General features: G+C 49.3%; 2 protein-coding genes across 13 annotated transcripts in view; one reads left to right on the top strand and one right to left on the bottom strand.

Moving 5' to 3' along the window:
• Window positions 1-228: 228 nt before the first annotated feature.
• On the top strand, window positions 229-4,265 carry Gdf7 (growth differentiation factor 7). 2 transcript variants are annotated; one of them, NM_013527.1, is made up of 2 exons: window positions 229-616; window positions 3,255-4,265. In NM_013527.1, exons 1-2 carry the CDS (start codon window positions 250-252, stop codon window positions 4,247-4,249), a joined length of 1,362 nt encoding a protein of 453 aa, NP_038555.1. In that variant the 5' UTR covers window positions 229-249; the 3' UTR covers window positions 4,250-4,265. The 2 variants fall into 2 exon arrangements, with proteins under 2 accessions (NP_038555.1, NP_001299805.1); NM_001312876.1 differs by having other exon boundaries at window positions 3,231-4,265.
• Window positions 1,372-25,387, bottom strand: part of Ldah (lipid droplet associated hydrolase) — a 92,717-nt gene continuing 68,701 nt past the window's right edge. For 6 of the 11 annotated variants that reach the window (NR_157106.1, NR_157107.1, NM_001364261.1 and 3 more), the window contains one exon: window positions 16,424-18,283. Coding sequence is in view for 8 of the 11 variants with exons in the window: in NM_001364261.1 (NP_001351190.1) it covers window positions 18,092-18,283 (192 nt within the window). In the remaining 3 variants the exon portion in view is untranslated. Of the gene's footprint in view, window positions 2,650-12,121; window positions 13,398-16,423; window positions 18,284-19,962; window positions 20,859-25,387 lie in introns of those variants that run through there. The other 5 variants (XM_030246898.1, XM_006515201.4, XM_006515202.3 and 2 more) reach the window with 4 other exon arrangements.

Below are 25,387 nucleotides of genomic sequence, written 5' to 3'. Positions count from 1 at the left end.
ACAGCAAGGGGAGGCGACTTCTACCCTGCACTGCGCGATAGGCCTGAGTTGGGGGGCTCAGCGCTGCGGGTTGAACGTTCAGCAGGGGGCGCTGCTCCGAGCGCTGGGCGGGGGTGGGGTGGGAGAGGAGGGGGGCAGCGGCTTGCTGCGCACACTTCCCCCATTATTAAACACTATGTTCAAAAGGCGTCGGGGGACTTCCCGGAGCCACGGAGCCCGTGTCGCGCGGCCGGCCGGCCCAAGGAGCCCATGGACCTGAGCGCTGCCGCCGCGCTGTGTCTCTGGCTGCTGAGCGCTTGCCGTCCCCGCGACGGGCTAGAAGCTGCCGCGGTGCTCCGAGCGGCGGGGGCTGGACCAGCCTGGAGCCCCGGGGGCGGCGGCGGCGGGCGGACCCTCGCCCGGGCTCCAGGCCCTTCAGCTCTCCAGGCCGCTGCGGTTCCGGGTCCCCGAGCTGTGCGCCGCGCTGCGGGTTCTGGCTTCAGGAACGGCTCGGTGGTGCCACACCACTTCATGATGTCGCTTTACAGGAGCCTGGCGGGGAGGGCTCCGGTCGCGGCAGCTTCAGGGCACGGGCGTGTGGACACAATCACCGGCTTCACAGACCAAGCAACTCAAGGTACTTTACGCGTCTTCTGCGCACCAGCCCATCCCGTCTACTCTTGACTGGAGACGAGCCGGGGGAGGCAAGCCTCTGCCCGATTCGATCCTGAACTATGATCCCTATAGTTATCCTCAGGTGCTGGAGAGAAAAAGTTGTCTTCGAAGTCATTGTTCACGAACCCCTAAGCCAGTCAAGGCTTGGTCTCCGAGGGCTAAGGGAGTGGGAGCCGCTCTTCAGAACAGGCTGGCAGGTTCCCCTCAAGCCAAGCGGAGCTCAAGATCCGCTTCTTTGGGGGAAGGGTCTAGTGTAGCCTTGGGCCTGGAGCCCTGGGAGAAGAAAGAAGGGCAGGAGTTGTGGCCTTTGAGTTCCCGCCAAGAGGGACGAGAGCAGTGATGGTAGTGCCTTGTGTTCAGCGGGGGACTGGGGACTATACACAAATTGAAGCTCAGGGGAATTCAGGGTAGAGCAGCTGGTATCCAATTAAAGTCATGGCCTCTCGGTATCAGAAGGACCCCTCTCAGGCAGGCCGTTTCGGGTGGATGGTGGCTTGTGTATGGGAAGAGAGTTTGGGTGCCTGCCTTCCTTCTGTGACAGTAGGCCCCAGCAGCCAGAGTCCAGGGCCTCGGCTTGTGTGGGGAGAAAAGGGATGGTTGGAGCTCAAACATCACATTTTACCCTGTGTAGGGCCCTCCAAAGGTAGGATGTGGGTGGGGTTGTGGGGTGGTTGTAGTATGTGTGTGTCATCTGGCTTTTATTAATCTCCATTGAAGTCATTAAAGCAGACAGATAGGGAAAATTTAACTAATTTCAGGCGGAAATGCAAGTAATTTTGGCTTCAATTCTGCCCAGCCAAAGATCTAGCTTGGAAATCAGGAGGGAAAGGAAGGCAAGTAGGGCTGAAAAGTGAGGCTAGGCAGCCTTTGGCAGTCTGCAGGCCTTTGATACCAGCGTGGGAAAACAGGCTGTGGCTACCACGCATCAGCCATCTCAGAAACACACTCAGTGCGCAGCATGTACGCACAGACAGCTTTGTTTCCATACATAGAACTCTCTGGCCCTGACGGTCCTATGGGGGCACTTAGGACCAGCATCTATTTTCCAAGGGTCTGTCATGGCACGCCACACTGACTGGTGGGATCCTTACAGGAAACTCCAATCCCAGTGTGCAGCAGAATCAGGAAAAACTCCTAACCTGTCCCTGCATAGGACGCTCTCAAGCTGCCAACAGTGAGAGGGGCCTAAAGTAACAGAAGCATCCGACTTTGTTAGGGCTGGCTAAGTGTACAAGGTTATAAAACCAGCTAATTCCTTCCGGCGTAGCTCTGCTCCACCAGCAAGACCCAGAGGCGGGCCACCTTTTCTCCCTCCCTCCCTGGGGAGGTAGCAAGGCCGAGGAAGCGGGGTGAGGCGGAGGCTGCAGAGAAGGGTCTTTGAGAGGAAAAGCAGGGACGGGGAATATGGCCCAGGGCCTCTGTCTAGCTTGCTCCCACCAGCTTCAGTTTAGAACAGAGCTGTGGAGGCAGAACAGTACACCCAGACTGTAGACTTAGAACACCAGGGCCTGGCTCCATGGTTGAGAACAAATCCCCAAAGGTGGGGGGAGTTTGCATGGTCTCTCCGATGGGGCAAAACGAAACCATATGACCCCCTTCAAAGGCAACGCCTTATCTGCTCTTTGGTGGAATTTAAACATTTTTTTTTTGTCTGAGTCCACCCCAAAAGAAAAAGGACCCATGACCAGAAATAAAACCCCAAGCCCGAAATAAATCACACCGGAGCAAAAGAATGAGCAAGTCTGCACCGCAGAAACATCGCCTCCTCTAATCTCTCCGTGAAGGTTCTCTGCGTCTCGCTGTCTTTTCCATTCCCCTTGGTAGCCGCGGGGGCACCAGAAGGAGCCAAGAGCGGGGTTGACGTCGTCGCTATCCTGGCTGAACGGGCAGGGTGGGCTGAAGCAGAGGGTGTCGCGATGCTTATGCGTTCCGTTTCTGGACAATTTTCAAGGGCCCAATTTGCACGGGAAACCGTGGTCAGTGAAGGTGTCTAGGCTGGGTTGGGAGAAGAAAAGGAACCAAAGGGAAAAGTGCTTTTAGGGAATGAGAAGTTTTCGTTTTCCGCACATCCAGGAGTGCTTGCAGCTCTCTGGGGCGCTCGGCTCAGCAGTAAGGGACAATTGTCACATAAAGCAAGTTATTGGGAAAGTGTGTGAGCGCTTTCTGTTTGGCCCCCTTCAGGACACCCCTGCTCAGAAAATTGACCTACCTTTCGGCAAAAGAAAGATGCCAGTGCAGGCAGCAGAACTAATGGTTAAGTTTTTGGTCCAGAGATGCGGTGGTGAGCTCTTGGGTCCCGCAGTCTAGCTATTAGGTGTGTGTATCTGTCTGTCACGGTGGTCGAAGAACCAAAGCTTCAGGTGTAGGCGACAAGAAAGAATCCCTTTATCCGAGGGATTGACATCATTCCTGCGGGAACGCAGATGCGGGGACGCTTGCTCGCTCTTATGGTCCTTTCTGGGTCGCTTTATGTGTCTGGGGTAGCCAAGCCAAACGAAGCCAAGCTGCCCTCCCCATTGCTGCGTGTCCTGGCTTTACCCTCACACTGTTCTTTCTGTTTCTGTCCTTCCTCGCAGACGAAACGGCGGCGGCCGAGCCAGGCCAGAGCTTCCTGTTCGACGTATCCAGCCTCTCCGAAGCCGATGAGGTGGTGAATGCGGAGCTGCGCGTGCTGCGCCGGAGGTCTCCGGAACCAGACAGGGACAGTGCGACCCTCCTTCCGCGGCTGCTGCTGTCCACGTGCCCGGACGAGGCTGGCACAGCTCACCTGCTGCACTCCCGGGCCGCCGAGCCCCTGGGCGGCGCGCGCTGGGAAGCGTTCGACGTGACGGACGCGGTGCAGAGCCACCGCCGCTGGCCGCGAGCCTCCCGCAAGTTCTGCCTGGTGCTGCGCGCGGTGACGGCCTCGGAGAGCAGCCCGCTGGCCCTGAGACGACTGGGCTTCGGCTGGCCGGGCGGTGGCGACGGCGGCGGCACTGCGGCCGAGGAGCGCGCGCTGTTGGTGATCTCCTCCCGTACGCAAAGGAAAGAGAGTCTGTTCCGGGAGATCCGAGCCCAGGCCCGTGCTCTCCGGGCCGCTGCAGAGCCGCCACCGGATCCAGGACCAGGCGCTGGGTCACGCAAAGCCAACCTGGGCGGTCGCAGGCGGCGGCGGACTGCGCTGGCTGGGACTCGGGGAGCGCAGGGAAGCGGTGGTGGCGGCGGTGGCGGTGGCGGCGGCGGCGGCGGCGGCGGCGGCGGCGGCGGCGGCGCAGGCAGGGGCCACGGGCGCAGAGGCCGGAGCCGCTGCAGTCGCAAGTCACTGCACGTGGACTTTAAGGAGCTGGGCTGGGACGACTGGATCATCGCGCCATTAGACTACGAGGCATACCACTGCGAGGGCGTTTGCGACTTTCCTCTGCGCTCGCACCTGGAGCCTACCAACCACGCCATCATTCAGACGCTGCTCAACTCCATGGCGCCCGACGCTGCGCCAGCCTCCTGCTGCGTGCCCGCAAGGCTCAGTCCCATCAGCATTCTCTACATCGATGCCGCCAACAACGTGGTCTACAAGCAGTACGAAGACATGGTGGTGGAGGCCTGCGGCTGCAGGTAGCATGCGGTCTGGGGAGGGTCTGGCCGCCCAGGACCCTAGCTCAAGAGCAGGTGTCATCAGGCCCGAGGGACGGCGGACTATGGCCTCTGCCAGCACAGAGGAGAGCACACAGTTAACACTCACATTTACACACTCCTTCACTCACGCACATGTTTACCGTGGACGGCAGGCGCTAAAAGCCTTGCTTATTTGCTACCATTGATACAAACCTCTGTCCTTTTCGGGAGAGGGAAGGGCATCTGTGTTTATGTTGCAGTAATTGGCACTAAATCCAAGTAGAAATGGGTTAGCATTGGATTCTCCTTTTAGTTGGAGGCGGTGTGGCTGGATTCCTGACGTTGGATATGGAGTGCACTGCAGGGCTGGGATACCCAGATTCTCTGGAGTGGGCATTGGGAACCTTCAAAAGTAAGGAGCCACTGGGGCTTGGGAGGGAGCACCCGGTTCCTAAACAAGTCTGATGTGGTACTGGCTCAGTTTTGAAAACGAAGCTTTATCCAAAAGAATGTGTTGTGTTGCAAAATGCCAACACACACAGACTTAAAAATTCATTCCAATTAGGAATGATCTGGAAAGTAGAAAGAATAGTTTTCTCCCGAGGGTGAGTGTGAAATGGAGGAGTCAGGTGAGGAACAGGATAGGGTCTGCCAGGTTTAGGAGTGTCTAGAAGGTGCCAAGAGGATTTCCTAAGGGGCTGTCAGGGATTCAGTGTCCTGGGGCCACCAGCATCAGCCCAGAATTCAAACCCATTTGCCAGGTCGGCACAGCCCCCTCCAAAAGGCAAAGAGTGTTTATGCTTTGCTGTCAAATCTGTGGTAGCCTGTGTGTGTCTTTCACTGTGTTCCTTGCTATTTTTTTTGGCAGCAAGGGGGAGTGAAGCCACACCAACACCTTTGTCAGACCTAAACACACAGCCTGGACCTGCAGGGCTGGAGGAAGCAGGGTTCCACTCCTACACTGTGGAATGAGAAGGTGGCAAGCCTGTCTCCCATCTCCAGAATTTTTGTTCTGCAGAGCCCTTTGATTTCTTGGTGCCAGTTCATCCTTTGGGGCCCCCTGTCAGTGGCCAGGGAAACAGAAACAAGCTGGGCTGCACCTGTTGAGAGTCAGAGGACCACTTTGACAGCACCCTAGGTTTTCCACTTCGGGCTTTAGGGGAGGAGTTAACTCTGCACTCGTCCTGAATGCCAAGGCCCATGACCTTTACAGGTCGTTTAGTTCTTAGTGGATACTCCTGAGAGAAGGAAGGATGGACATTTAGATTCAGCTAATTTATTTAAGTCTCATCTGAGTCCTTTTCATTTTGTAAAGTTTCCTCCCAAGGGGAAAATAATCCATGTATAATTTATTCTTAAAATGAAGACTTCTCTCCTTTTAGAATGTGAACTTATATGACTGGGGATCTCTGTAACCAGAAAATGCAATTATTTTATCATTTTTTCTTTTAAATCACAAAGTGGCTACTCTTGATATAATTTCATCATTTTGGGGGGGTGGGGTGGGCTGTGCCTGGGCAGAAATGTGCATCCAGACTTCTGGATTCTACCAGGGAAACCTCCCTTTTCTGTTTTAGATGATGTAATAGTGGCTGTTATGTCACAATGGAGAATAAAGTGGTCGTAAAGCTAAAAGCTGTATTAGAAAGTTTAGAAAAATCAATGAAAATTACAGTTGACGATTATTTAGGAAAATTTGAGGATTATTTGAGGAAAATTTAGGGTGTTTACTACTTTGGTATAGAAGCAAACATTTTAATACTTTTTTATTTTTGTGACTAGGCCAAACAATTTTGGGGGGAAACTAACTCAATTCAGCCTGGTTGTTGCACAGTAGGGATATATGCATGGCCCACCCCCTTTAAACTTGATGACCTCTTTCTAACAAGAAAGTGATGTTTTGAGAGTGGGAATTCCCTGCGTTGAGGCTGCACCCACAGAAGGGTACTGTCACTAGAATGGTCAACATTGTGCACTGGGTTGTAGTGTTCATGTCGTGCCTCTGAGGCCTCAGGTGTTTGCTGAATGATCAGAACTTCTCCCAGGGTTCCCTTGATCCTTCGTGGATCCTTTGTGGAACTAGAAACAGGGCTCTTCTTCTGGTTCTGTCTCCTGTAGCCATTCTCTAGAGGATGTATTTTATGACCACAAAAGGGCCAACCGCATGTGGGGCAGATGGGATGTGGTTAAACTAGCTTGCCAAGAGGCGGAGAAAGGCTGCTGCCTGCACAGTTGGGAACACTCTTCAACATCTGCTTTGTCATCTAGGCTTTAAGAGGGGCGGGTGACCAGGACAAACTCAGCTGCATCCTGGAATCCCTGTCTGGATGCTGTAGTCAGCACAGACCATGTCAGTTAGGGTGTCCCCTCCTGCCCAGCCTGAGGTCACCAAAGCCTCCCTTCCGAAGTAAACAGAATTCTCCACGTTGCTGGGAACCTGAACCACTGCTTGAAGTGAGGGAGGCTGACAGGCCTGCTAAGGAAGTAGGGGAGGCCAGCTGGACTCTCAGTCCTGCCAGACACCAAACTGGTCTGGTTTGCTGCTTGAAGCCATAATTTATGGATTAAGGTAGCCCCCTCCATTAGCAGGAAGGCATTTTCAGGATTCCTAGACTCTGGTCTTGTGGGATTTGGGGTTACCAAGCAGTTGGTCTGGACCAAGCAGAGCGGGTGGTCGGCTACTTAATCTTATTGTGAGGAAGAGTGTCTGGAGCTGTGCTGTGCTGTAGTGTTCATGCTTGGCCTTGGCCCACTTTCCTGGCATTTCATGTTCAGATGGTATGGGGTAAGTAGCTTGTGCATTGTGTGATAGTGCTACCAAAGGCCAGTGGATCTCTCTGTCCCATGCTGATCTTTCCTGACAACCATCATGGTGTCAGCAGGGACAGAAGCTGGATGTGAGTCCCGAGGAGAGCCTGGGTATATACTGGATGCTAACTCTACAGGTTCTCATCTCACCAGATCCTCCCTTTCAAGGCCAACACAAATGCAGTCATAGACTGCATTCCTTCTTAAAGTACCATGTCCAGGCACATCCTTTCCAAGAGCATCTGATGTCCCAAGAGGCTAGCTCCTCCTTTGAGTCTGCCCTGAAAAGGCAGTGGAAAGTAGAGAACACACTGTCATAGGCCTGGATGGTTCTCCAGAGAGTGTCCTCTTGGGAGCCAGGTACAGGGAGGTAGGGACCTTTCCAAGGGACTGAGCATCAGGGGCCTCAGCTGATGAGCTGGGAGGATGGGCATCTGAATGTAGCTTTCTGCCAGGGAGCAGTGGGCCTCTACTTCCCTTTTAAAAGTGTCAGGGGTGGAAAGGGAAGAGAGGATGTGGAGAAGATGGAAAAGTTGTTACAAAATCTGAGGAGTAGGTGAGACATCACTAGATCTCCACAGGGTGCTCAGCTGATGTCTCTGGTTAGTCTTAGAGCCAAGGCTTCTGTACATGAAGGACTCAGCTCTCTTCATAGCGTAGCCTGGGCCCACCTTGTAGGAGGCCACGCAGGTATCAGGATTACAGTGCATCTCTTGAAAGACACCTGAGGAAACTAGTCATGGGCAGTCATCTCCCTACCTAGATCCCTTAAATGACAACTGCTCTAGTCTCAAGGTTCCTAGATTCTTCCTAGAAAGCTGTTCAGATGTTCCAAGGCAAGGCAAGGCAAATAATCCTAGCCACAGCCACAGCGCCAGAGTTCTGTGAGTGTGGGCTTGTGTGTGCCTACCATCTTATCTAAATGCCAGCCTATGGTGGAGCGTCTCAAATGTTGCTTCAGTTTTCTACCCAGGCTGAGGCAGGTGCAGGAGAGGCCAGGATCTGGGGCCTGGGGTTTGGCTCGCCACCAGCCAGGAGCTGTTTTGTTTTGGAGAGTGTGGTTACCCTGGCTCCACGTGCTTGTGTTCAGATTCAGTCACATCCAGGCTGAGCCTGCCAGGTGACTGAATTTGGGGGAAGGGCTGCTGTGAGTTCTCTCTGGTGACAGCGAAGAAAGTGAAAGTTATGCTCTATTGGCAGCTCAGGTGCTGTAGGTAAAGTAAAGGAGCCCAGGGTGCAGGTAGGCTGCCCTCCCAGGGCCTCCTCTCTATGCCACGGATCTAACATCTGGCTGAAGCTTACCAGCACAGTGATTTGGTGGCAGGAATTGGAGTCAGATGACCTCATCTTCTTTTATATGACCTGGAAAATGGTGGCCGAGTTAAGCGTTAAGAAGCACTAAATGGGAAGAGTTCAAGATCCCCCCCCCCCCCCCAGCTTTGACTTTTGTAGCAGATCCCTTCGTAGATTTAGGCTGAAGCTAAGTTCCTCCCCCCCGCCCCCTTTGTGCCAGCGCTGAGGAAAGCACAAAGAGGTACCGCAAGTGGGGTAGTGGTAATGGAACCCCATTCTTAAGAGGTCCAATTTTCAGGCTGCCTTGAGACTGGCAGTTGCTCTCTCATCAGTGGCTGTGAGCTCTGAGAACCATCCAGAGACTGGGGGATGCTCTGTTTCTGGTGTGCACACATCCAGCTTAACTGGGCCCCATCTGTGCTGTGCTTGTAGACAGCTTACAACTTGGCTGTAGACTTTGAGCCAGGCAGAGCTGGGGAGGGTGCTCCTGGCAGCAGTGGCGACCATTACAACAGAGTGTAAGTCAGCACGGCCGGTGGAAGGCGCGAGGTCACTGCTGACCAGTCTGAACTTCAAAACTCTCTCGCTATTGTTGGCCAGTGTATCTCTTAGCAGCAAATCTATTCAACGGGCAACGGTCCATTTCTACTGCTTGGTGTTGAGCTTGCAGGTCTCGTCCAGCACCTGTGAGGCAAACTCAGGACTGGTTTCTTTCCTGTGCATCCCTTTCAATGGTAAGAGGGCTTTGGCAGCCACACACTTCCTGAGACCCGTTTCTGTGTTTGGTATGAAGGTGTGAGAGGCACATTTTGCTCATCAGGTGAACTCCCTTCCAGAGGGGAACTCTGCTTTCAGAGGGAATGGAAAGAGAGGCTCTGTAGTCCCGAATGTCTCATCCCTTTCAATGGCTACATAAATAAACTGCCTAAGGAAATCAGAAGAGACTTAAGCCAAACCCAGGCCCCGTAGGTACAGTGCTACAGACCTCCAGAAGAAGGCCAGCTATTTTGCTTTTGCTAGTTGTTTTGCTATTATTTGAATGGTGGTGGCTGGAGATGTGGCCAGGCAGGAGGTGGGCATGGAGTTGTCTTCTTGTAGCCAGGTACTGCTCCATATGACCAGCACTGGCATCTAACACCCCCAGTTCCACTGTCTAGAGATGGGATGACATGCCATGCTCTGCATCTAGGGCCCTCAGACTCTCGGCTGTCAGTATCTAGAATTATGTCTGGCTGTTTGGCATGTGCAAATGTGGACCAAACAAGAGTTGTGGTAAAGGTGCTGTAGAAGTCCTGCTGAGTTAGAAGCTAATGTGAACTGAGCCCTCTAAAGCACACAATCTCAACTCCCTTGGGGGGGGGCACATATGGCCCCATGCCTGAAAAATACTTGCTCTCAGCAATTGCATATAACCTGTCTCTACTTAGACAGTCAGAACTTCCAGACCCTCCTGATAGCCTCAGACAACCCACGAGGGCGGCAGAAAGCCCTTGCCTGGCTTCTCAGTGGATCAAGTCTGCAAGGCAGTGATAGGGGTGGGTGAGTGGCTTTCCCTGAGACAGGAGTGAGGTCTGTGATTCCTCCCAGGGGTGGGGGCTGCGGTGGTGGTGCAGCAGCCATCTGCTTTGAGGATTGTGGACGCCTTGAGGAATGAGCCTCACTTTTGGAGCCAGCCTGTCCATACAGAGTCCACTAATCTGCACCTCTGTTTAGAAACGATGATCCAGTTCAGTGAGAAGGCTGAGCATGCAACGCTGGGATTCCTGGCTGGGCAGCAGGCTAGCGTTCCAAGCTGGGGACGGAGACTCCAGAGAGCAGTTTCTCCGGCATGCTCCACCTCTGATCAATCACAGACTAAATAGAGCACCCTTGGGGTAATTTGATTTTTGCATTTCACATTCTATGGTAGAACAAAGAGCTTTTACGTTTTGTGTTCTTTGATAAAGAGTCACAATTAGGTCTTTTAGCTGGAAGTTTTTTTGTTTGTTTGTTTTTCTCCGAACTATAAATGTAATAAAAACAAAAATAGGGTTTAACACACTGTCTGTGACTTGCTCTTTCAGCAGACGAGGTAAGCTCTTCTGAAAACTTTGGGATTGTTCATCTTGCCTTCTGTACAAAGGAGCAGATCCTTCCAGTCCTTCCACTGAGAAGGTTGGTGCTGAGCCTGCGCATGGCGTGATGCTGTGTAAGTAGGTGGGCAGTGGAATGCGGCACACGGTGAGTGGCCCGCAGCTTAAAAAGTAAATTTAATCTGATTCTGATACTGTTATTTTATGGAAATGGCGATGGTAATGCCACCAAGGCTCAATTCCACAGCTGTTCCCTCAGCGGCTAAAGACAGAATTAATTAGTTTCAGGGGAAGTAGCTTTCATTTTGCAATGACACCTACTGTTCCTCAGACAGTGGAGCAGGCACTGGGACGGAGAGGTTTTAAAACCTGAAATCTCCTGGTTGGCAATCTTCCAGCTCGGATTTGGCCAGAGCAGAGCTTGGGAGCTTGCAGGCTACAGTCGAGCATCTGCCTGCTGCCCAGCCTGGCCGCTTGGGCAGTACCCGATGACACTGCACAATGCTGTTGTGACCAGACTAGCTAGCAGAGAACCAACCCTGGGAGGGCAGGCACGAATCCATGTGTATATGTATTCTCAAATTTAAGTAGGTTGTACATATTGAAATGTAAATGACCTGTAAAACAGCCAACTATTTTTCTTAACCATTACATAGCAGTCTATATTTGTTAAACAGCTTGTATGCTCATTATTCACCACTCTAATATTTTGTACAGATAAGTCAATTAAATCTTTTACTCATAAAACTGCTTCTGACTGGTGCTTGGAGATGGAGGTCTGGACCAGTGCTGTTTAGCCTACTTAGTCTTTGGAGAGCAGCAGCCAGGGACTTGTGCGTCAAAATGATTGGATCAAAATGGGTAGATACATGGTAGGCCTGGCCCTGCTAGTCTGTGTTGACCATGGTGCTCTCAAGCAAGAGGGTCTCAATGAGGTATATATATCCATGGCCAGGATCCCTAAGCACAGGGCCATCACTGTGAAACTGCTCAGGTCCCTATGCATAGCCCCGAACTCCACGAGGTTCACCGAGTAGTCCTGGGTTCCAGGGAGAAGAGGGCTTTTCTCTTCAGGAAATGACAAGCACGGAAGCTTATGAGTGAACAGTTATTCAGAAACAGTTGGAAGGGATAAACCTTTGGCTTTTGGATACTCCAGGCTGCTGAGGATCTATCTCATTACAGAAAGCATGGGTCCTCTCGCTCTGGAGGCTGCATGGCCTAGCCTCTGAAGGAAGTCTCAAGGCATAAAGGCCAGTTGATTGGCTTCCTCTTTGAGACCGAGCACATATTTCAGAGGACCAAGTCTGAGAGAAAACGTGACGAGCCAGCCTGCTTGGTCCTCCACACACCTCCTTAGCTGCTCCAGCTCCTTTCCCCAACAGTCTGTAGTGTGTAGTGTGCTCTCTTGGCTCTTTTGCCCGACTTCTTCCTACATTTGCAGCAGGCTACTTCATTTGCCCTCTGGTTTTGATCATGGAGAGGAGTAGGGGTGACAGCTGATAGACCTGGCCCTCATGAAGGACTCACTCGTGACCAATATGACCTTTGAGGATATGGGGTCCTGGATATGGTGACCCACCTTTTTGTTAGCAACAGCAATACCTACCCAGTTTGGACCCAATGTTTCTGTAGTTCGTTGATGGTCTCTGTGGTCATGTTTCCTTGTGTTAAAGACAGACAGACTCTCTCTGTGCTCTTAATTTCATTATCAAACACATTTTTCTTTTATTGAGAGAATATATATCTTCTCAACTAAATACTGTGGCAGGTATAATAAATGTGTCCTAAGACCCTTCCAATGGAAAGGTGTAAAGTCTTGTTCATCACATTCCTAGGCTAAAATTTCAGTTTTTCATTGTCTATATGACCTACTCCAGCTTGCTATGCAGGGGCTCACATATTCACAAGAGAAGGGGCACTTGTGGGGAGAAAGTCAGGGGATTTGAAATTGTATCCAACTTCCCAAACACTGTTGTGAACAGGTCTAAAAGCCTCTCCAGTGGCCGACACTGAGAAAGCCAAGTTCGACTTCTGCCCCCTCCCTGGCTCTGCTGTGCACAGTCTGCCCCTGGTGGCACTCATTTCCGAGCAGGGGTGAAGGTGTCCTCACTGCTGTCCCCCGGGAACGGGGACTCTGTGGTCACAGATGCACAGGGCTCATGTATCCCTGGAACATGTCCTCATCTGGTCAGAAGGATCAGCGATCTGGGGAGAGGCTTGTCCGCTGGGATATGTCACCAGTGCTGACTTCGGTGGGGCTGTGGGTGTCTGCTGAGTCCTAATCACATGCAGGTGTACCGTGATGGCTGGTAGGAGGAAGCCCAGATGTTCTTCGGAGCTTGAGCTGGGTGGATTTGCAGAGGTGGGAATCTAGTCCCTCTGTGGGGGGGGGGGGGGGGGAGACCTTGCAGGTGCACCCACACCCTGTGGCTCTAATGGACGCCCAGTCAGGGGTCACATTCCCATCCCAGAGAAGAGGGATTTTCCCATAGACATACCCAGGAAAAGAAATCCAGCCTGCTGTGGGGAGGTCAGAACAAACCCTTCACCAGAATGTTTGAGGAATGCAATACAAAATGAGAGCGATCTACTCGGCTCGGCCATTGTCCTGGGTATTGTTGCTGTAATTCCCATTTGGGGCACTCTGCAGGGTTCATGCTCAGCAACTAATAAGCCACATATTTAGTAGCTGCCAATGCCTAAGCCGCAAAGGTTTTCTAATTACAGAAGAAGAGAAACAACCATGGTAGTCGTATCAGATGAGACGGGCCACAAGGGTTAGTGGCCTTGCTTTGCAGTTCTCGCTCAGAAGTGAAAGGTTGTCTTTGAATTTACTCGCTCTGGAAGTGCACACATGGCTCTGTCCGATGCTTTCATCGACATCCCTAGTTTGAGGATGCAGACCTCCTCAAATGTGACTTCCTGACAGTCTGTCCGGCTGAGAACCTGTATTCTGTGAGAGCTTTCTTGCTAGGTCTGGAAAAGATGTACACTAACTTTAGATAACCAAATTTATACTGAATGTCAGTGGCAGGCCCTGTTCTCTGCTAAGTGATGACTGTAACTCCAGTCTACCTTCTAGAACACTCATTTGAAGAACAAGGCGGAGGGATGATAGTAGGGGCCAGGAGAAGCAGGCTCCTGCTCCTGCAGTCGTGATGCTAAGAGATCCAAGAGTCATGACCAGTCTTTCAGGATGGACTGGCAAGAGGGAGTTAAATGGACACTCAGGAGGTAGAAGCAGTTAGTGTTTTTGGGCCAAGTCTCAGGATGGGCATGATTGAGACTTGAAGCAGGGATTCTCAAGGCTTAAGAGCAAGCATGTCTGCAGAAGAGTTTCTGTGTTAGGCCCAGAGAACCAGGTGTCAAGAAGGCTTGGCAGAGTGTATCTGTGATAGACACCAGTGTGTGGGTTTTTCTCCTCCCAAAATATTGCCTGATGGAGCTCTTGCCTGTTTGGAGTGTTACAGTTTTCAGTCTTTTACAAGCCTCATGTATGACCTACCACCTCCTTTCACTTTTGCCTAGGGGCGGGCAGGGGGAGGGGCTCTCTTGCCCTTTCTGTGACTCCCTTTCCAGTCCTTCTGCTCTCGAAAGCTTGCCCACTGTGGCCTCTAGGAGGCAGCACGGTGTAGTAGAAAGAAGGGGACAAAGCCATGTCTTTAGAGCCCTGGCCTAAACTAGGATCTTGGCTCCAGTCACCTGCTAGCTATAAACTAATTTTTTAAAAGTTTATTTTAATTCTGTGTATCTGTGTGGATGTGCATGTGACTGTAGCACATGTCTGTTCTCACAGAGACCAGAGGTGTAAGATCTCCCTGCAGCTGAAGCTGTAGATCATTGTGAGCAGCTCCATTGGTGTGCTGGGAACTGAACTCAGGTCCCCTGCAAGAGAGTGCTTCATCACTGAGCCATCTTTCCAGCTATGAGAGTGACACAGGGCACTTTGTACCTCAGGTTATTTGAACACTGGGCAAATCAGAGCCTCGGAGGACTGGGAGTCTGCGTGCGGGACAGCACAGGGGATAACGTACCTGAACTTGCTCTCTATGCCAAACTGACCCAAGTCCTGCCTGCTCTTTATGAGTAAAGGCCTTCTCCCTCTTCCCCAGGAAGCCTCGACTCACAGAACTATAGCAACACCGTGTATGGCCATTGTGTCACCTGGAGCTGGCAGAGTCCCTACTAATGCATCCCAGCTGCTCCCTACCTGGACCAGGGTGATCTCTCCCCTTCATCTATGGGGCACAGATAGGAGTCACCCCCCCCAAGTATATCCTCTTCTGTGCCCAGGAGGGGACCAGGAACAGAGACGTCTCACATGTTCTGAGAATTGCTGTGTTTCTAGCGTCTTTTCTAAGCCCACTCTGACAGAATCCTAGGCTGTGTGTGTGGAGGCTGCATGACCCAAGGCCAGAAGGCTGAGCTAGGTTAGCATGTCACATCTGAACAGGAGCAAGGTCCAGAAGCTTGGAGACCACAAGCATCCTTACAGCCTGGGCGATAGCTAGCATGGGTACTTCTACTTCACTGGTGAGACTGAAGAAGGCTGCCAGTTTCTCCCTTTAGGGGCTGTGATAGCAGGCTGGCCAGACACTTTGCTGACTGCCACACACATGAACTCATTGTTTTATAACAAACAAAACATCTTCGATCCCCTCAAGCAAACCAACAAACAACAACAAAAACCCCTAGCCAGGTAAGTGCTGGTATCATCCCAGCTTCAAAGGTGAGTGGTGAGGAGGCTCGGGGAGAGGTGGCATCTTTTTGGAGACAGGGTTTCTCTGTAGACCAGGCTGTCCTTGAACTCATAGATATCTGGGCTCTGGTCTCTTTCTCCCTAGAGTTGGGATCAAAGATGTATGCCACCACTGCCTGGCTGGGATGAAATCTTACGTAGTGTTGTGAAGATATAAACAAAAGATTTGTGATTTAAACTCAGTTTGCCCTTTATTGCCTAGAAGAAATCTATTGTCTAGAAAACAATGACAGAGAGGTGTAGCGGAAAGCTTTCTGTTTTGAAAACCGTTTTTATCTATCCTTGAAGTATTGCAAAGCTCCAAAATACTGATAGATCCCTGGGAAAGCACCCTCTGGTACATTTGTGAGAAAATTGGCAGGAAGCACCACAGGCCCTAGGTGTGCTCTGGCCTTCTCGGTATAAAACAAGCATTCTCTTAGGCTTCCACAGTACAGCCACTGAAGTCAGAACATTAACACTGCCATCTTTAGGTCCAAACCATTCCCCAGTTTATCTTATAATAAAAACATCCAGTCTAGAGTCAGGGGTGGTATCAGCTTGTCATGCCCCTTTATGCTTATTTAATCTGAATTGTGACAACTTTCATAAGGTTGAGGGAAAATCAAAGCACCGAGGTATAGGGATGTCCAAGGGTTGAGTGGTTGACTGAATTCAATAGTGAAAGGACCCCAGAAATGAGCCCGCACGAGGAGCCTCTGGAGCGTCATTCACGGCTCAAGACAGACTAGGAACCACCATGGGCCTGGATCACGGTTCTGCTGCTTTTCACCAGCATCAGACAGTTTTATAGTAAGCGCTGTGAAGAGCAGAGGGACCATCGTGTGCTTAACTGGAACACTAGAGAAAGCTCCTGGGAAACGGACCACAGCTACTTCTCATATATTTTTGTCTCTTGCCCTCTCTTCGTCCGAGATGGTCTCAAAGCATGTTTCTGGTGCCTGGGGAGGCCAGAAGAGGGTGTGAGCCTCTGAAACAGGAGCTACAGACTGTTGTGAGGCGGCACGTGGGAACTGGGGTGTGGGTCCCTTCCTCTGGAAGAGTGGGTAAGTACTCTTAACCACTGAGCCACCTTTCCAGATCCTCTGTGTATTTCTCAAGGAGTCACTGTCCTAAAACCTGATTCTTCCCTCTTCCAAAAGTGCAGTGACAGAAGCACCTTTAATAGCTGAGTTCAGCCTAGGCAAACTGCTTATACAATATCTTGTATACAACAGCACAGAGATCAGACCACACACAGTAGTGACTGCGGGGGAGACATTTATTATAAAATATCATTTGACGTTGAGGCGAGGAACAGGAATGAGGAACCAGGGCCTTTTAAGCAGGATTTGGAAAACAAAGAGTGATGTAAAATAATTTGTAAGAGACATCCACAAATGCTATTCCTTTGTTCCAATAGGTCTGACTTGCCAGGACTTGTTCTTATGCATTGATTCCCACCAGTGACCAAGCCTGCTCTATAAGCAAGGTACTCAGAGCCTGAAGCCTGGCTTCGCAGATCAGCTCTGCAGGAGGCATCCTTGTGCAGACACCAGGGAGGACCTCGTGTTGTCTTCCTAGACTAAGGCTCCTTGTCTGGAGCCTGGCTTATCCCCGCTGAGAGGCTGAGCTCCTCTGTAGAAACCATACAGAATGAGCGGAGTGAGCGAGTGTGATTAGAACCTATTCCTCTCACCCCTGAGAGGCAGCACACCAGAACCAAATCCGTCATCAGGGCCTTAGGGGTTTGAGAGGAAGGGCGTCTCAACTGCCCTTGAGGAACGAATGATACTGCTAGGAGAGCTTTTCTCTACAAGACAATGGAATGCTTCCAACTGTTCAAGTCATATAGACAGTTGGGTTTATTGGCCTCTGAGATCTTAGGACTGAGTCAATTAAGGTAGCAGAGCTGTCCAGTATGTCAGGAAGGAAGCACTCCTCCGCGTCTCGGCCAGGAATATGCTTTTCTACTGGACTTCAAGGCTTTCGGGAATGAAGAAATACAAATTTAATGGCTTTCAGAACTCTGAACAGTCACAAAATCCTTTCTTTCCAATCAATAAAGTTTAGGCAAGTGGAGAATGAACTAATGCTTTACTCAACAAGTTAAAACACCTTTCCAAAGATGATGTCCTAGGAAATTTTCAGAAGGGAAGAGTCCCAAGGCAGTTAATGGCATCATGAATGGAATGGGTGGCTCACTGCATCCTGTCCATGGAGGTCACTAGCTGAATCACACTGATGAGAAATCCCGTGCAAATCTGATGTGGACACTGCAGCCCTCCCTTCTTGCTCTAGAGGAGCCAGCAGGGACCTGGCCTTTCAGGGCTCAGGAGGAGCCTGTTGGTTATCCTGTGGCAGGATGAAGTCAGGATCCTTCAGCAACTCTGTCTAGTTAGTTGATAAATGTCAGGCCAACTTGATGTTTGGTTTATTGCAGGTGAATCACGCCTATCACGGCGATGGTCTCAGCAAGGACCCGTATGAAGTCAGAAGTGATTTCCCCTCAACTAGGCAAGTGCACCGTTAGCATCCTTTGCTCACTGCTCCCCCATGGAGTGAGCTGTCAGCCGGGTTCACTTTAGTCTTAGCGCAGGGTGTGGGAGCTGGAAATCTGTAAGCCAGGAAGGTCTCTAGTTTTCTTTTAAGCATTACGATTAAACATTTGCCCCTATGCAGAACACACCTAGAACTTTCATTGGCTGTAGGTGACTTTTTCCCCCCTTGGGCCAGTACTTATTTTTTTTAAAGAATTATTATTTTTTTTAATGTTAATGTAGCTGTCTTCACACACACCAGAAGAGGGCATCGGATCCCATTACAGATGGTTGTGAGCCACCATGTGGTTGCTGGGAATCGAACTCAGGACCTCTGGAAGAGCAGTCAGTACTCTTAACCACTGAGCCATCTCTCCAGCCTGGGCCAGTACCTATTTTCTGGGCGGTCTATTATTTATCCACTCAGCAACTATGGTAGCCATCTCCTGGCTAAAATCGAGAACAAAAGCATGTGGTATTCCTTTCTCACAGAGGTAAATATTGCCTTCTGGAAAATCTTTCTTCATGTCTTCATAGTACTTTACTGGACACCAGCCATCAGTTTTACCATAGTAAAACTTAAGCTGAAAGAAAAGCAGCAACACGTTATCTTCCCTTCCCAGTAGCAGCTGATAGGGGTGGTCTGCAGGACCCTGAGGGCAGCATTCTGCCCACGGGTCCTAAGGGTCTCCCCAGCCCCCGCCCCGAGCCCTCAGAGACCACAGGATTCATTAAGGGGATGTGATGGGAAGAAAGCCACCTGGAGACTTTGTGGGGCAGATTCCTCTAACTCACTAGAGGAGCACCTGGAAAGGTCGTGAGTTCTGAGGTCGGAGTGGAACCAGGGAGGAGGGGGAGGGAGACAGTTAGGCAGACACAGTCACTGAAAGACTAGTGACTGTGAACTTACTGTTTTCATACAGCCCTTCAGTAGGCACATGGATAGGTTTGCTGAATGGATACAAAGAAGTCAGATCGCCCCTGGCTTCTCAATGCAGCTGATAAAATGTGATCAGCACTCTAAGGGTCTGTGCCAGTGTAAGGCGGCTCAGTGTGACAGCAGAGTGTGCTACATTTAGGGAGAGCACTTCACCTCAGTCTCCGGTGACACCAACGAGGCTGAGTGGCAACAGAGCCTCTTCTGAGGCATTCCTAAGATTGTTCCTGGACATTTATCTAGACGTGCACATAAAAAGGATATGTGCACCATACAGCTGCTACATTATAAACTGCCGTCCTCCACTGAAGACTGTCACGTACTCTCTAAGGCTTTATTTACAAAACAGCAAAATGTAAGATCATACTCAGAATGTTACAGTGATGATTAAAACTATTTAAGAAATGTGTGGCTTTCTCCTTCCATCTTTATGTAGGTCCAGGGGATCAAACAGGTCATTAGACCTTCACAGTAAAATACCATAGTAATACTTTTTATTTAAAAAAAAAAAAAAGACTAGAACCAGGCAGTGGTGGCGCATGCCTATAATCCTAGCACTTGGGAGGCAGAGGCAGGCAGATTTCTGAGTTCGAGGCCAGCCTGGTCTACAGAGTGAGTTCCAGGACAGTCAGGACTACACAGAGAAACCCTGTCTCGGGGGAAAAAAAAAGGAAAAAGACTGTATTTTAAGGGACAGAGGAGAAAATACATGTTTCTTACTTATAAAACACTGCTTCCCTTTGCTGGCACTGGAAGAGCAGTGGGAACAGAGAAGCCAAGGGAGCAGGGCCTATCATGGTTCTGCCTGATGCAACCTCTGCTGGATGAACAAGTATGCATCCAAAGGTGTGCATGACTAGCACGCAGGAGGCCACAGCTTCCCTTCTCCCTCCAGGAGTGTGTACAAGTAGCTAGCGAGCAGCTTCATGCAAAGGCCTTGGGGCGTGAGTGAGGAGCTGAGCCAGGGCATGCTTTCCTTTGCAGAGGCCGCTGAGTACAGGCCCTGGAAGGCAGATTATCCTCGTCCGTTGCTCCCTGGGTCGTATGCCTCAGAGGGGTGTGCTTGAGGAGTCAGGCGAAGCTGAGGGACCCGGAGCCCAGCTCATCAGAATCCCTGCATTTGAGGACTGAGCCTAGGCCTGGTAAAAATTCAGCAACAGTTTCCCTGAATCATGGATCCCAAAATACAGCTCCCTTAGGCTTCTTCTGTGGACCAGTGGACTGGACATTCCAGGGCCCAGCCACACACTTAATATATCAATAACTCTCATTACAGAAGCATGCAAAAGTGACCAGTCTTTTAAAAAATATGCTCAGAGGTCTATCTAGGCTTTGACTAATTTTATTAGAGTAATAACGAATGTTTATTGAATGCCTGATATACACTGGACACTCTGTGTGAAGTCAGGAGGTATAAGACAGGAGGTATAGCTATCATTTTAGCACAACTATCTGAGAATGTGTTAATATTAAATGATTTCATTGATGGGGAACGACATCCCACAATGAAGCACGTGGCTGAGCTTAAGTTTGAACCCGGGTTGTGCCACCGAGAAGAGGACTCTCTTCTCCCACACTCAACTCTTCTCAGCCAGGCTCCCCTAGAGAACCTAAGAGCATGCTAATGCAACTTCTGTGGATGACGTGCCCGAGGTCAAATCAACATGGCGGAGATAAAAACAAGCCTATCTGTTTCCAGGATGATCACGACCTTCTGGACAGGTTTCAAGTTAAACAGGCAGAACTAACACAATCCGTTTCAGAGCGGGGCTTGGCGGAAAGGCAGTCCTGGTGAGCTGGTCCAGGGAGCACTTTCCTATGCTCCACCAAGCAGGACCTGTGCATGTCAGAAGGATTTGCATGGCCATTGTGCAAATGTCGGTACTAGGGCTGTTCCCACAAGCAGCACACACCTCTGGCTGTGGCAGGCTAAGCAGAGGGTGGGGACAGAGCGAGGGCAGAGCCCCCCTCCCCCACCCCCCACCCGAGAGTATTTTGCCTCCTTTAAGCCATGTGGTAGCCTGGCCTAGGGCAGAGGCAGTACCCTTGCCCTGCCATGGCTGCCAGCCTTCTCCCAAAGGTTGCCACCACTGTGTTCTCTCTAAGAACTGAAGACTCCTGTGGGCCCAGAGTGGTACTCGGGTTGAGCCCGGAAGTAGCACACAACAGCTGTTTCCATAAGCTTGGGCCAAGGATGGTCACGGCAGTGTAGAATTTCCCTCCTATTTAAATGAAAACTTCAAGTTTATAAGCAAACTCAAGTTCACTTTGCTATGAAGGAGACATGGATCCCCTATAGTTGAGAGCAATGACAGGATAAGGGAGCGCTGGTCTTCTTGTTACTTCAGATACACCAGGTGCCCGGAAAAGCACAGCAGACCCTGGAGGCTCCCACACAGATCTGGGTCATAGCTCCGAGTCACCACACAGGTGATTTTTCCTCCCTTGGCTTACTCTGTTCCAGAGCTCACCTTATGCCCCTCCCTGCCTCTTGGATTAACTGGCTCCTTTCCCCTAACCTTTAATTTGAAATGGCCAGACATCAATCTTGAGAAGTTTCCATCTTTATATTGTAGACTTCTGTAAGTAGCCACTGTGCATGCTCACAGCTTCAGCTACAGGCCTATCATGCCACAACCAAAATGGATCCAGCCTCCCATTTCTGCTTTATAGACAGTATACATCTGGGCATGTATTCACTTGGATATTCTACAAGTACCTCATACACAAGTGATACGCTGATATCTCGCGTCCACTCAGTGCCTCTGAGTCTTCCTCTACAATCTCTTCAGCCCTGAGCCCACCGCTGCCATTCTTCTAGAGGCCTGTGAGCAGACATGCCACCTAAAATGTAACTGTTTTCCAATATTCTTCCAACACTTTCCCCAAAATGATCCCTCTCCTGGGGCAATCTTGTCACATTTTTAGGGACAACTGATACATGCTGGGATCCCTGAATGGGCTGTTGGCAGCTGCTTTTTATTCTGATTGGTCAGTGGCTAGAGCATGTGGTTGCCAAATATTTGCAATATTACCCCAGTTCAGTGGTTCTCAACCTTCCTAATGCTGTGACCCTTTAATACAGTCCTTTATGTTAAGTTGACCCAACTATAAATTTATTTTTGTGGCTACTTCATAACTGCAATTTTGCTACCGTTATGGAGTAAAATGTAAATATTTGTGTTTTCTCATGGTCTCAGGCAATCCCTGTGAAAAGGAATTTCATCATCCAAAGGGGTTGCAACCCACAAGTAGATAATCACTGTTCTAGATGCTGTCACCTTGCTTATGACTCAGTGTCCCTGACAGACAGACATACTATTCAGTCTCTTTCCCTAATGTAGGGCTACCTTGGAGTCTACTGGCCCAAATAGACCCAGTGTTTGGGAGTATAAACTTGCTATTTACTCCAATATTTTTCTTTGATTATAAATACAAGCAATCAGCCACTATGTTATTAATGTATATAATATATATATAATATATTCAAATCACAGTAAACTTACTGTAGATGACTAAAAGATGGATTAATTATACTCATTACTATAAACTCACAGTAGTAACTTTGACTATTATATATCTTTAATTTTATTTAATTTTTAATTATATATATATTTAACTATATATATAATTATATGTATATGGGCATGTGTCTATACACAGGAGTGTGGGTGTCCATAGAGACCTGAGGCATCAGATCCCCCAGCGCTGGAACTACAGTGGTTGTGGGTTGCCTGATGTAAGTGAACGAACTGAACTTGGGTCCTCTGCCAGCAGTGCTGAGCACTGAGCTACCTCTCCAGCACCCATTGTCTCCTCTTACTATTCAATGTGTTAATAAAGATGCACACAGTACTATATCACAAATTAATTTTTAAGAGATTTTGCTAACTGTATTTCAATACACTATTTTCTATGGAAGCTTCCTGACTGGATCTGTCTCTTTACCTAGAGCACAGTGTGACTATCCACCAGAGGCTGTGAGCTGTGCTGAGGCCTCAGATGACAAGAGCAGCTCCTTCCTTTGGGGTGAGAGGAAGGCTGCTCATTTACATACTGTGTGTGACAAATGTGATATAACCTTAAACAGGGAGCCAGCGAGCCAAGGGGGAGGCCTGTAGGCCTGCAGCTGGGGAAACTTCCAGAAGGGGACAGTCAGTGCGAGCCAAGTTAAAGGAAAAGTGGGATTTAGCCAGGTGAAGAGACGGTGTAACCCCTGATGTCACCTGGCTGCTATACTCTTCCGGACACAACTATGATGTATTTTCTTCTGGAAAGAGAAGCAGTTACCTGCTGTTGGAGACTGTATGTCAATGCAACTGTCCAGTACTAGGCATACAATCTCCAGACCTTGCAAGGAAGGCAGCTGGCCTACACTTTGCGGAGCTAAAATTGGTCAGTTTCCCTAAAGAATAGTAAAATCTCTCTATGTGCCAACAATGGAAACCAGTGGCAGAAAATCGGAATGTGACTTTCAAGCCGATGCCTGCCAATCAGGGTGGAAGATGGATCCAGGAAGCTTTCGGCAGGATGTGGTAGCAAGACTATTTTTAGAGTAGTTTTCAAGTGGCTTCTTGGCTAGATGGTACAAACAATACTGTTAGTAACTGTTCTGAGTTGAACAAAGTGAAAAATGTAAAAGGTTTTAGCATCAATGCTGGTTCAAAAACTTCACACTGGGCAGTGTGAATAGGCAAGAATGTTCTGAGTTCCTCTGCTTAGGTGGAAACATGGACAAGGGCATCCTTGCACACAGCATCTAAGGTAGAGACATCTGCAGTCTCAGGAACAGGGCTTTGACTAAACGAACCTTGGAAGCAAGGAGGCAATGCCCACCTTCCTAGAGCGATGTGCCCTGTTAAGTTCCCTTACTTTCCTAAGCTATGGGGACACAGTATGCTGAGCCATCTCTATCAAAATTAAATTGTACCATGTCTCCTCCTTTTTCATTATGTGACATGAAGCGGTCTTGTGTCTGCGCCTCACTTCGCTTTGGAATGCCGAGGAAGTGGGACAAACCTATCTGAGTAGAGTGTGGCTGTTCAGCTGGTAGAAGGCAGTCAGTGACTGGCTGTGAGGAGTTACCGAGTCACAGCAAGGGAGCTGCATCCCGCCAGGCTCAACATCATACACACTAGTTGCTTTAAATTCTACGTGTGCATTTAATGTTATCGTCATGGGGCACAATTATTTCCTGGAGTTGGACAGCTTATTCCCGAGCCTGTGTTAATACTAACCTTGAAATGTTGACTAGCCACCAGAATATTCCCAGGTTTCTCTCAAGAAAGTCTCAGGAAACTTCCAGTCCTGCCACAGTTGCCATGAGCAGACCTCTATCTGGGAATGATTACTCGTGCATATGGGTTTAACTCGGCACAGGAATAAGCTAGCACCTTTCTTTGACCTCTTTCTTAGCACAAACACACAAACAGGATCCAGAATGAGTAGTATTTTACAGCAGCTGGCTTCCCCAGGTGGTAGGCCCGGCTCTAACATGACAGGCCCCGTCATTCCCCAAGTGTGAAGTTTGGAAGTGAGCATCTGCCAATCTTACTATAAAGCAGTTGAACTGTTTTTACAAACTTCCAACCTGGAGAACTAAAATGCATTTTGGAAACAGACTCAGTTATAGTTTAACTACAAAACAAAATGCTGTTTTCTGGTAATTTCATAGCCTCAATGCTAGAAGTATCTGAGAGCCCTGGAGAGCAGGTTCTCCCTGCCCAGTTTTCTCCATCTAGCTAGTAACAGCTTCCTCTTCATTCGAAATTTTTATCTCTAGACAGCTGCTGCTTAAGAAACATAAAGATGGCTATGGGTGCAAACCAAAGAGACATGGCATCTCTCAAGGACCTGTCGGAGGGAATATTTTTTAATATTGTAAAATCTCTTTAAAGCAACACATATAATGCCTGCTTTAGGAAAGTTGTATTGGGAGGTTACAGAACTATGAATAGCCCTGTGGACAAGCTTCAGTCTAATGTCTCACAGCTGAAGAAGAGACCCTCAATGCCGTGGCTATCTGGGATTTGACCTGCAGGCTCTAGCCGAGTAAATGTCCATCAGGATCATTCTGTACCCAGCAGATGTCAGTGTCACACATCAACTGTAAAGTTCTAGGTCAGTGCTATCTTAAAAAGTATAGGGCAAGTTCATATATATATTTAAGACAATTTTAGTAACAAGGTTAAAAAGAGTATGAAGGAATGAGTAAAATTACTTTAGATGTATTTAAATATTTTTACTATAATATGTCTAAAATATGTCAACATGTAATAAATATATTAATGAAATACTTTCCTTTTAAGATACTGTTTTCCTACCTGTGCCAGGGTTGAACTCAGGTCTTGTACAACATCAGGCAAGCTCTCTACCACTGATCTATATTCTGCGCACCAGGCACTAATGCTTTAAAAATTAATTTGCATTTATACTTCTGAAACACCTCAATTCAGACATGTAATACTTGTATGGATGTGAGATTTTAACCATGCAATTCTGGGCTGTGCACGAAGTTTAGCAGCAGGTTGTGTGTGCCCTTAGCATACGCAAGGTCCTGGGTTTGATGGAACCAAAGCCATAGAACAGAAATAGCATAGACTTGAGCTGGAGAGATGGCTCAGTGGTTAAGAGCACTGACTACTCGTTCATAGAACCTGGGCCCAATTCCCAGCGCCTATGGGGCAGCTCACAACTGTCTGTAACTCCAGTTCCAGGGGATCTGGCACCTTCACACATGCATCAATCCAAA

This window comes from Mus musculus, chromosome 12 (genome assembly GCF_000001635.26).
Source record: "Mus musculus strain C57BL/6J chromosome 12, GRCm38.p6 C57BL/6J".
Taxonomy (NCBI): domain Eukaryota; kingdom Metazoa; phylum Chordata; class Mammalia; order Rodentia; family Muridae; genus Mus; species Mus musculus.
Note: the sequence above shows the minus strand (reverse complement) of the source record. Positions and strands in the feature narration are given on the sequence as shown.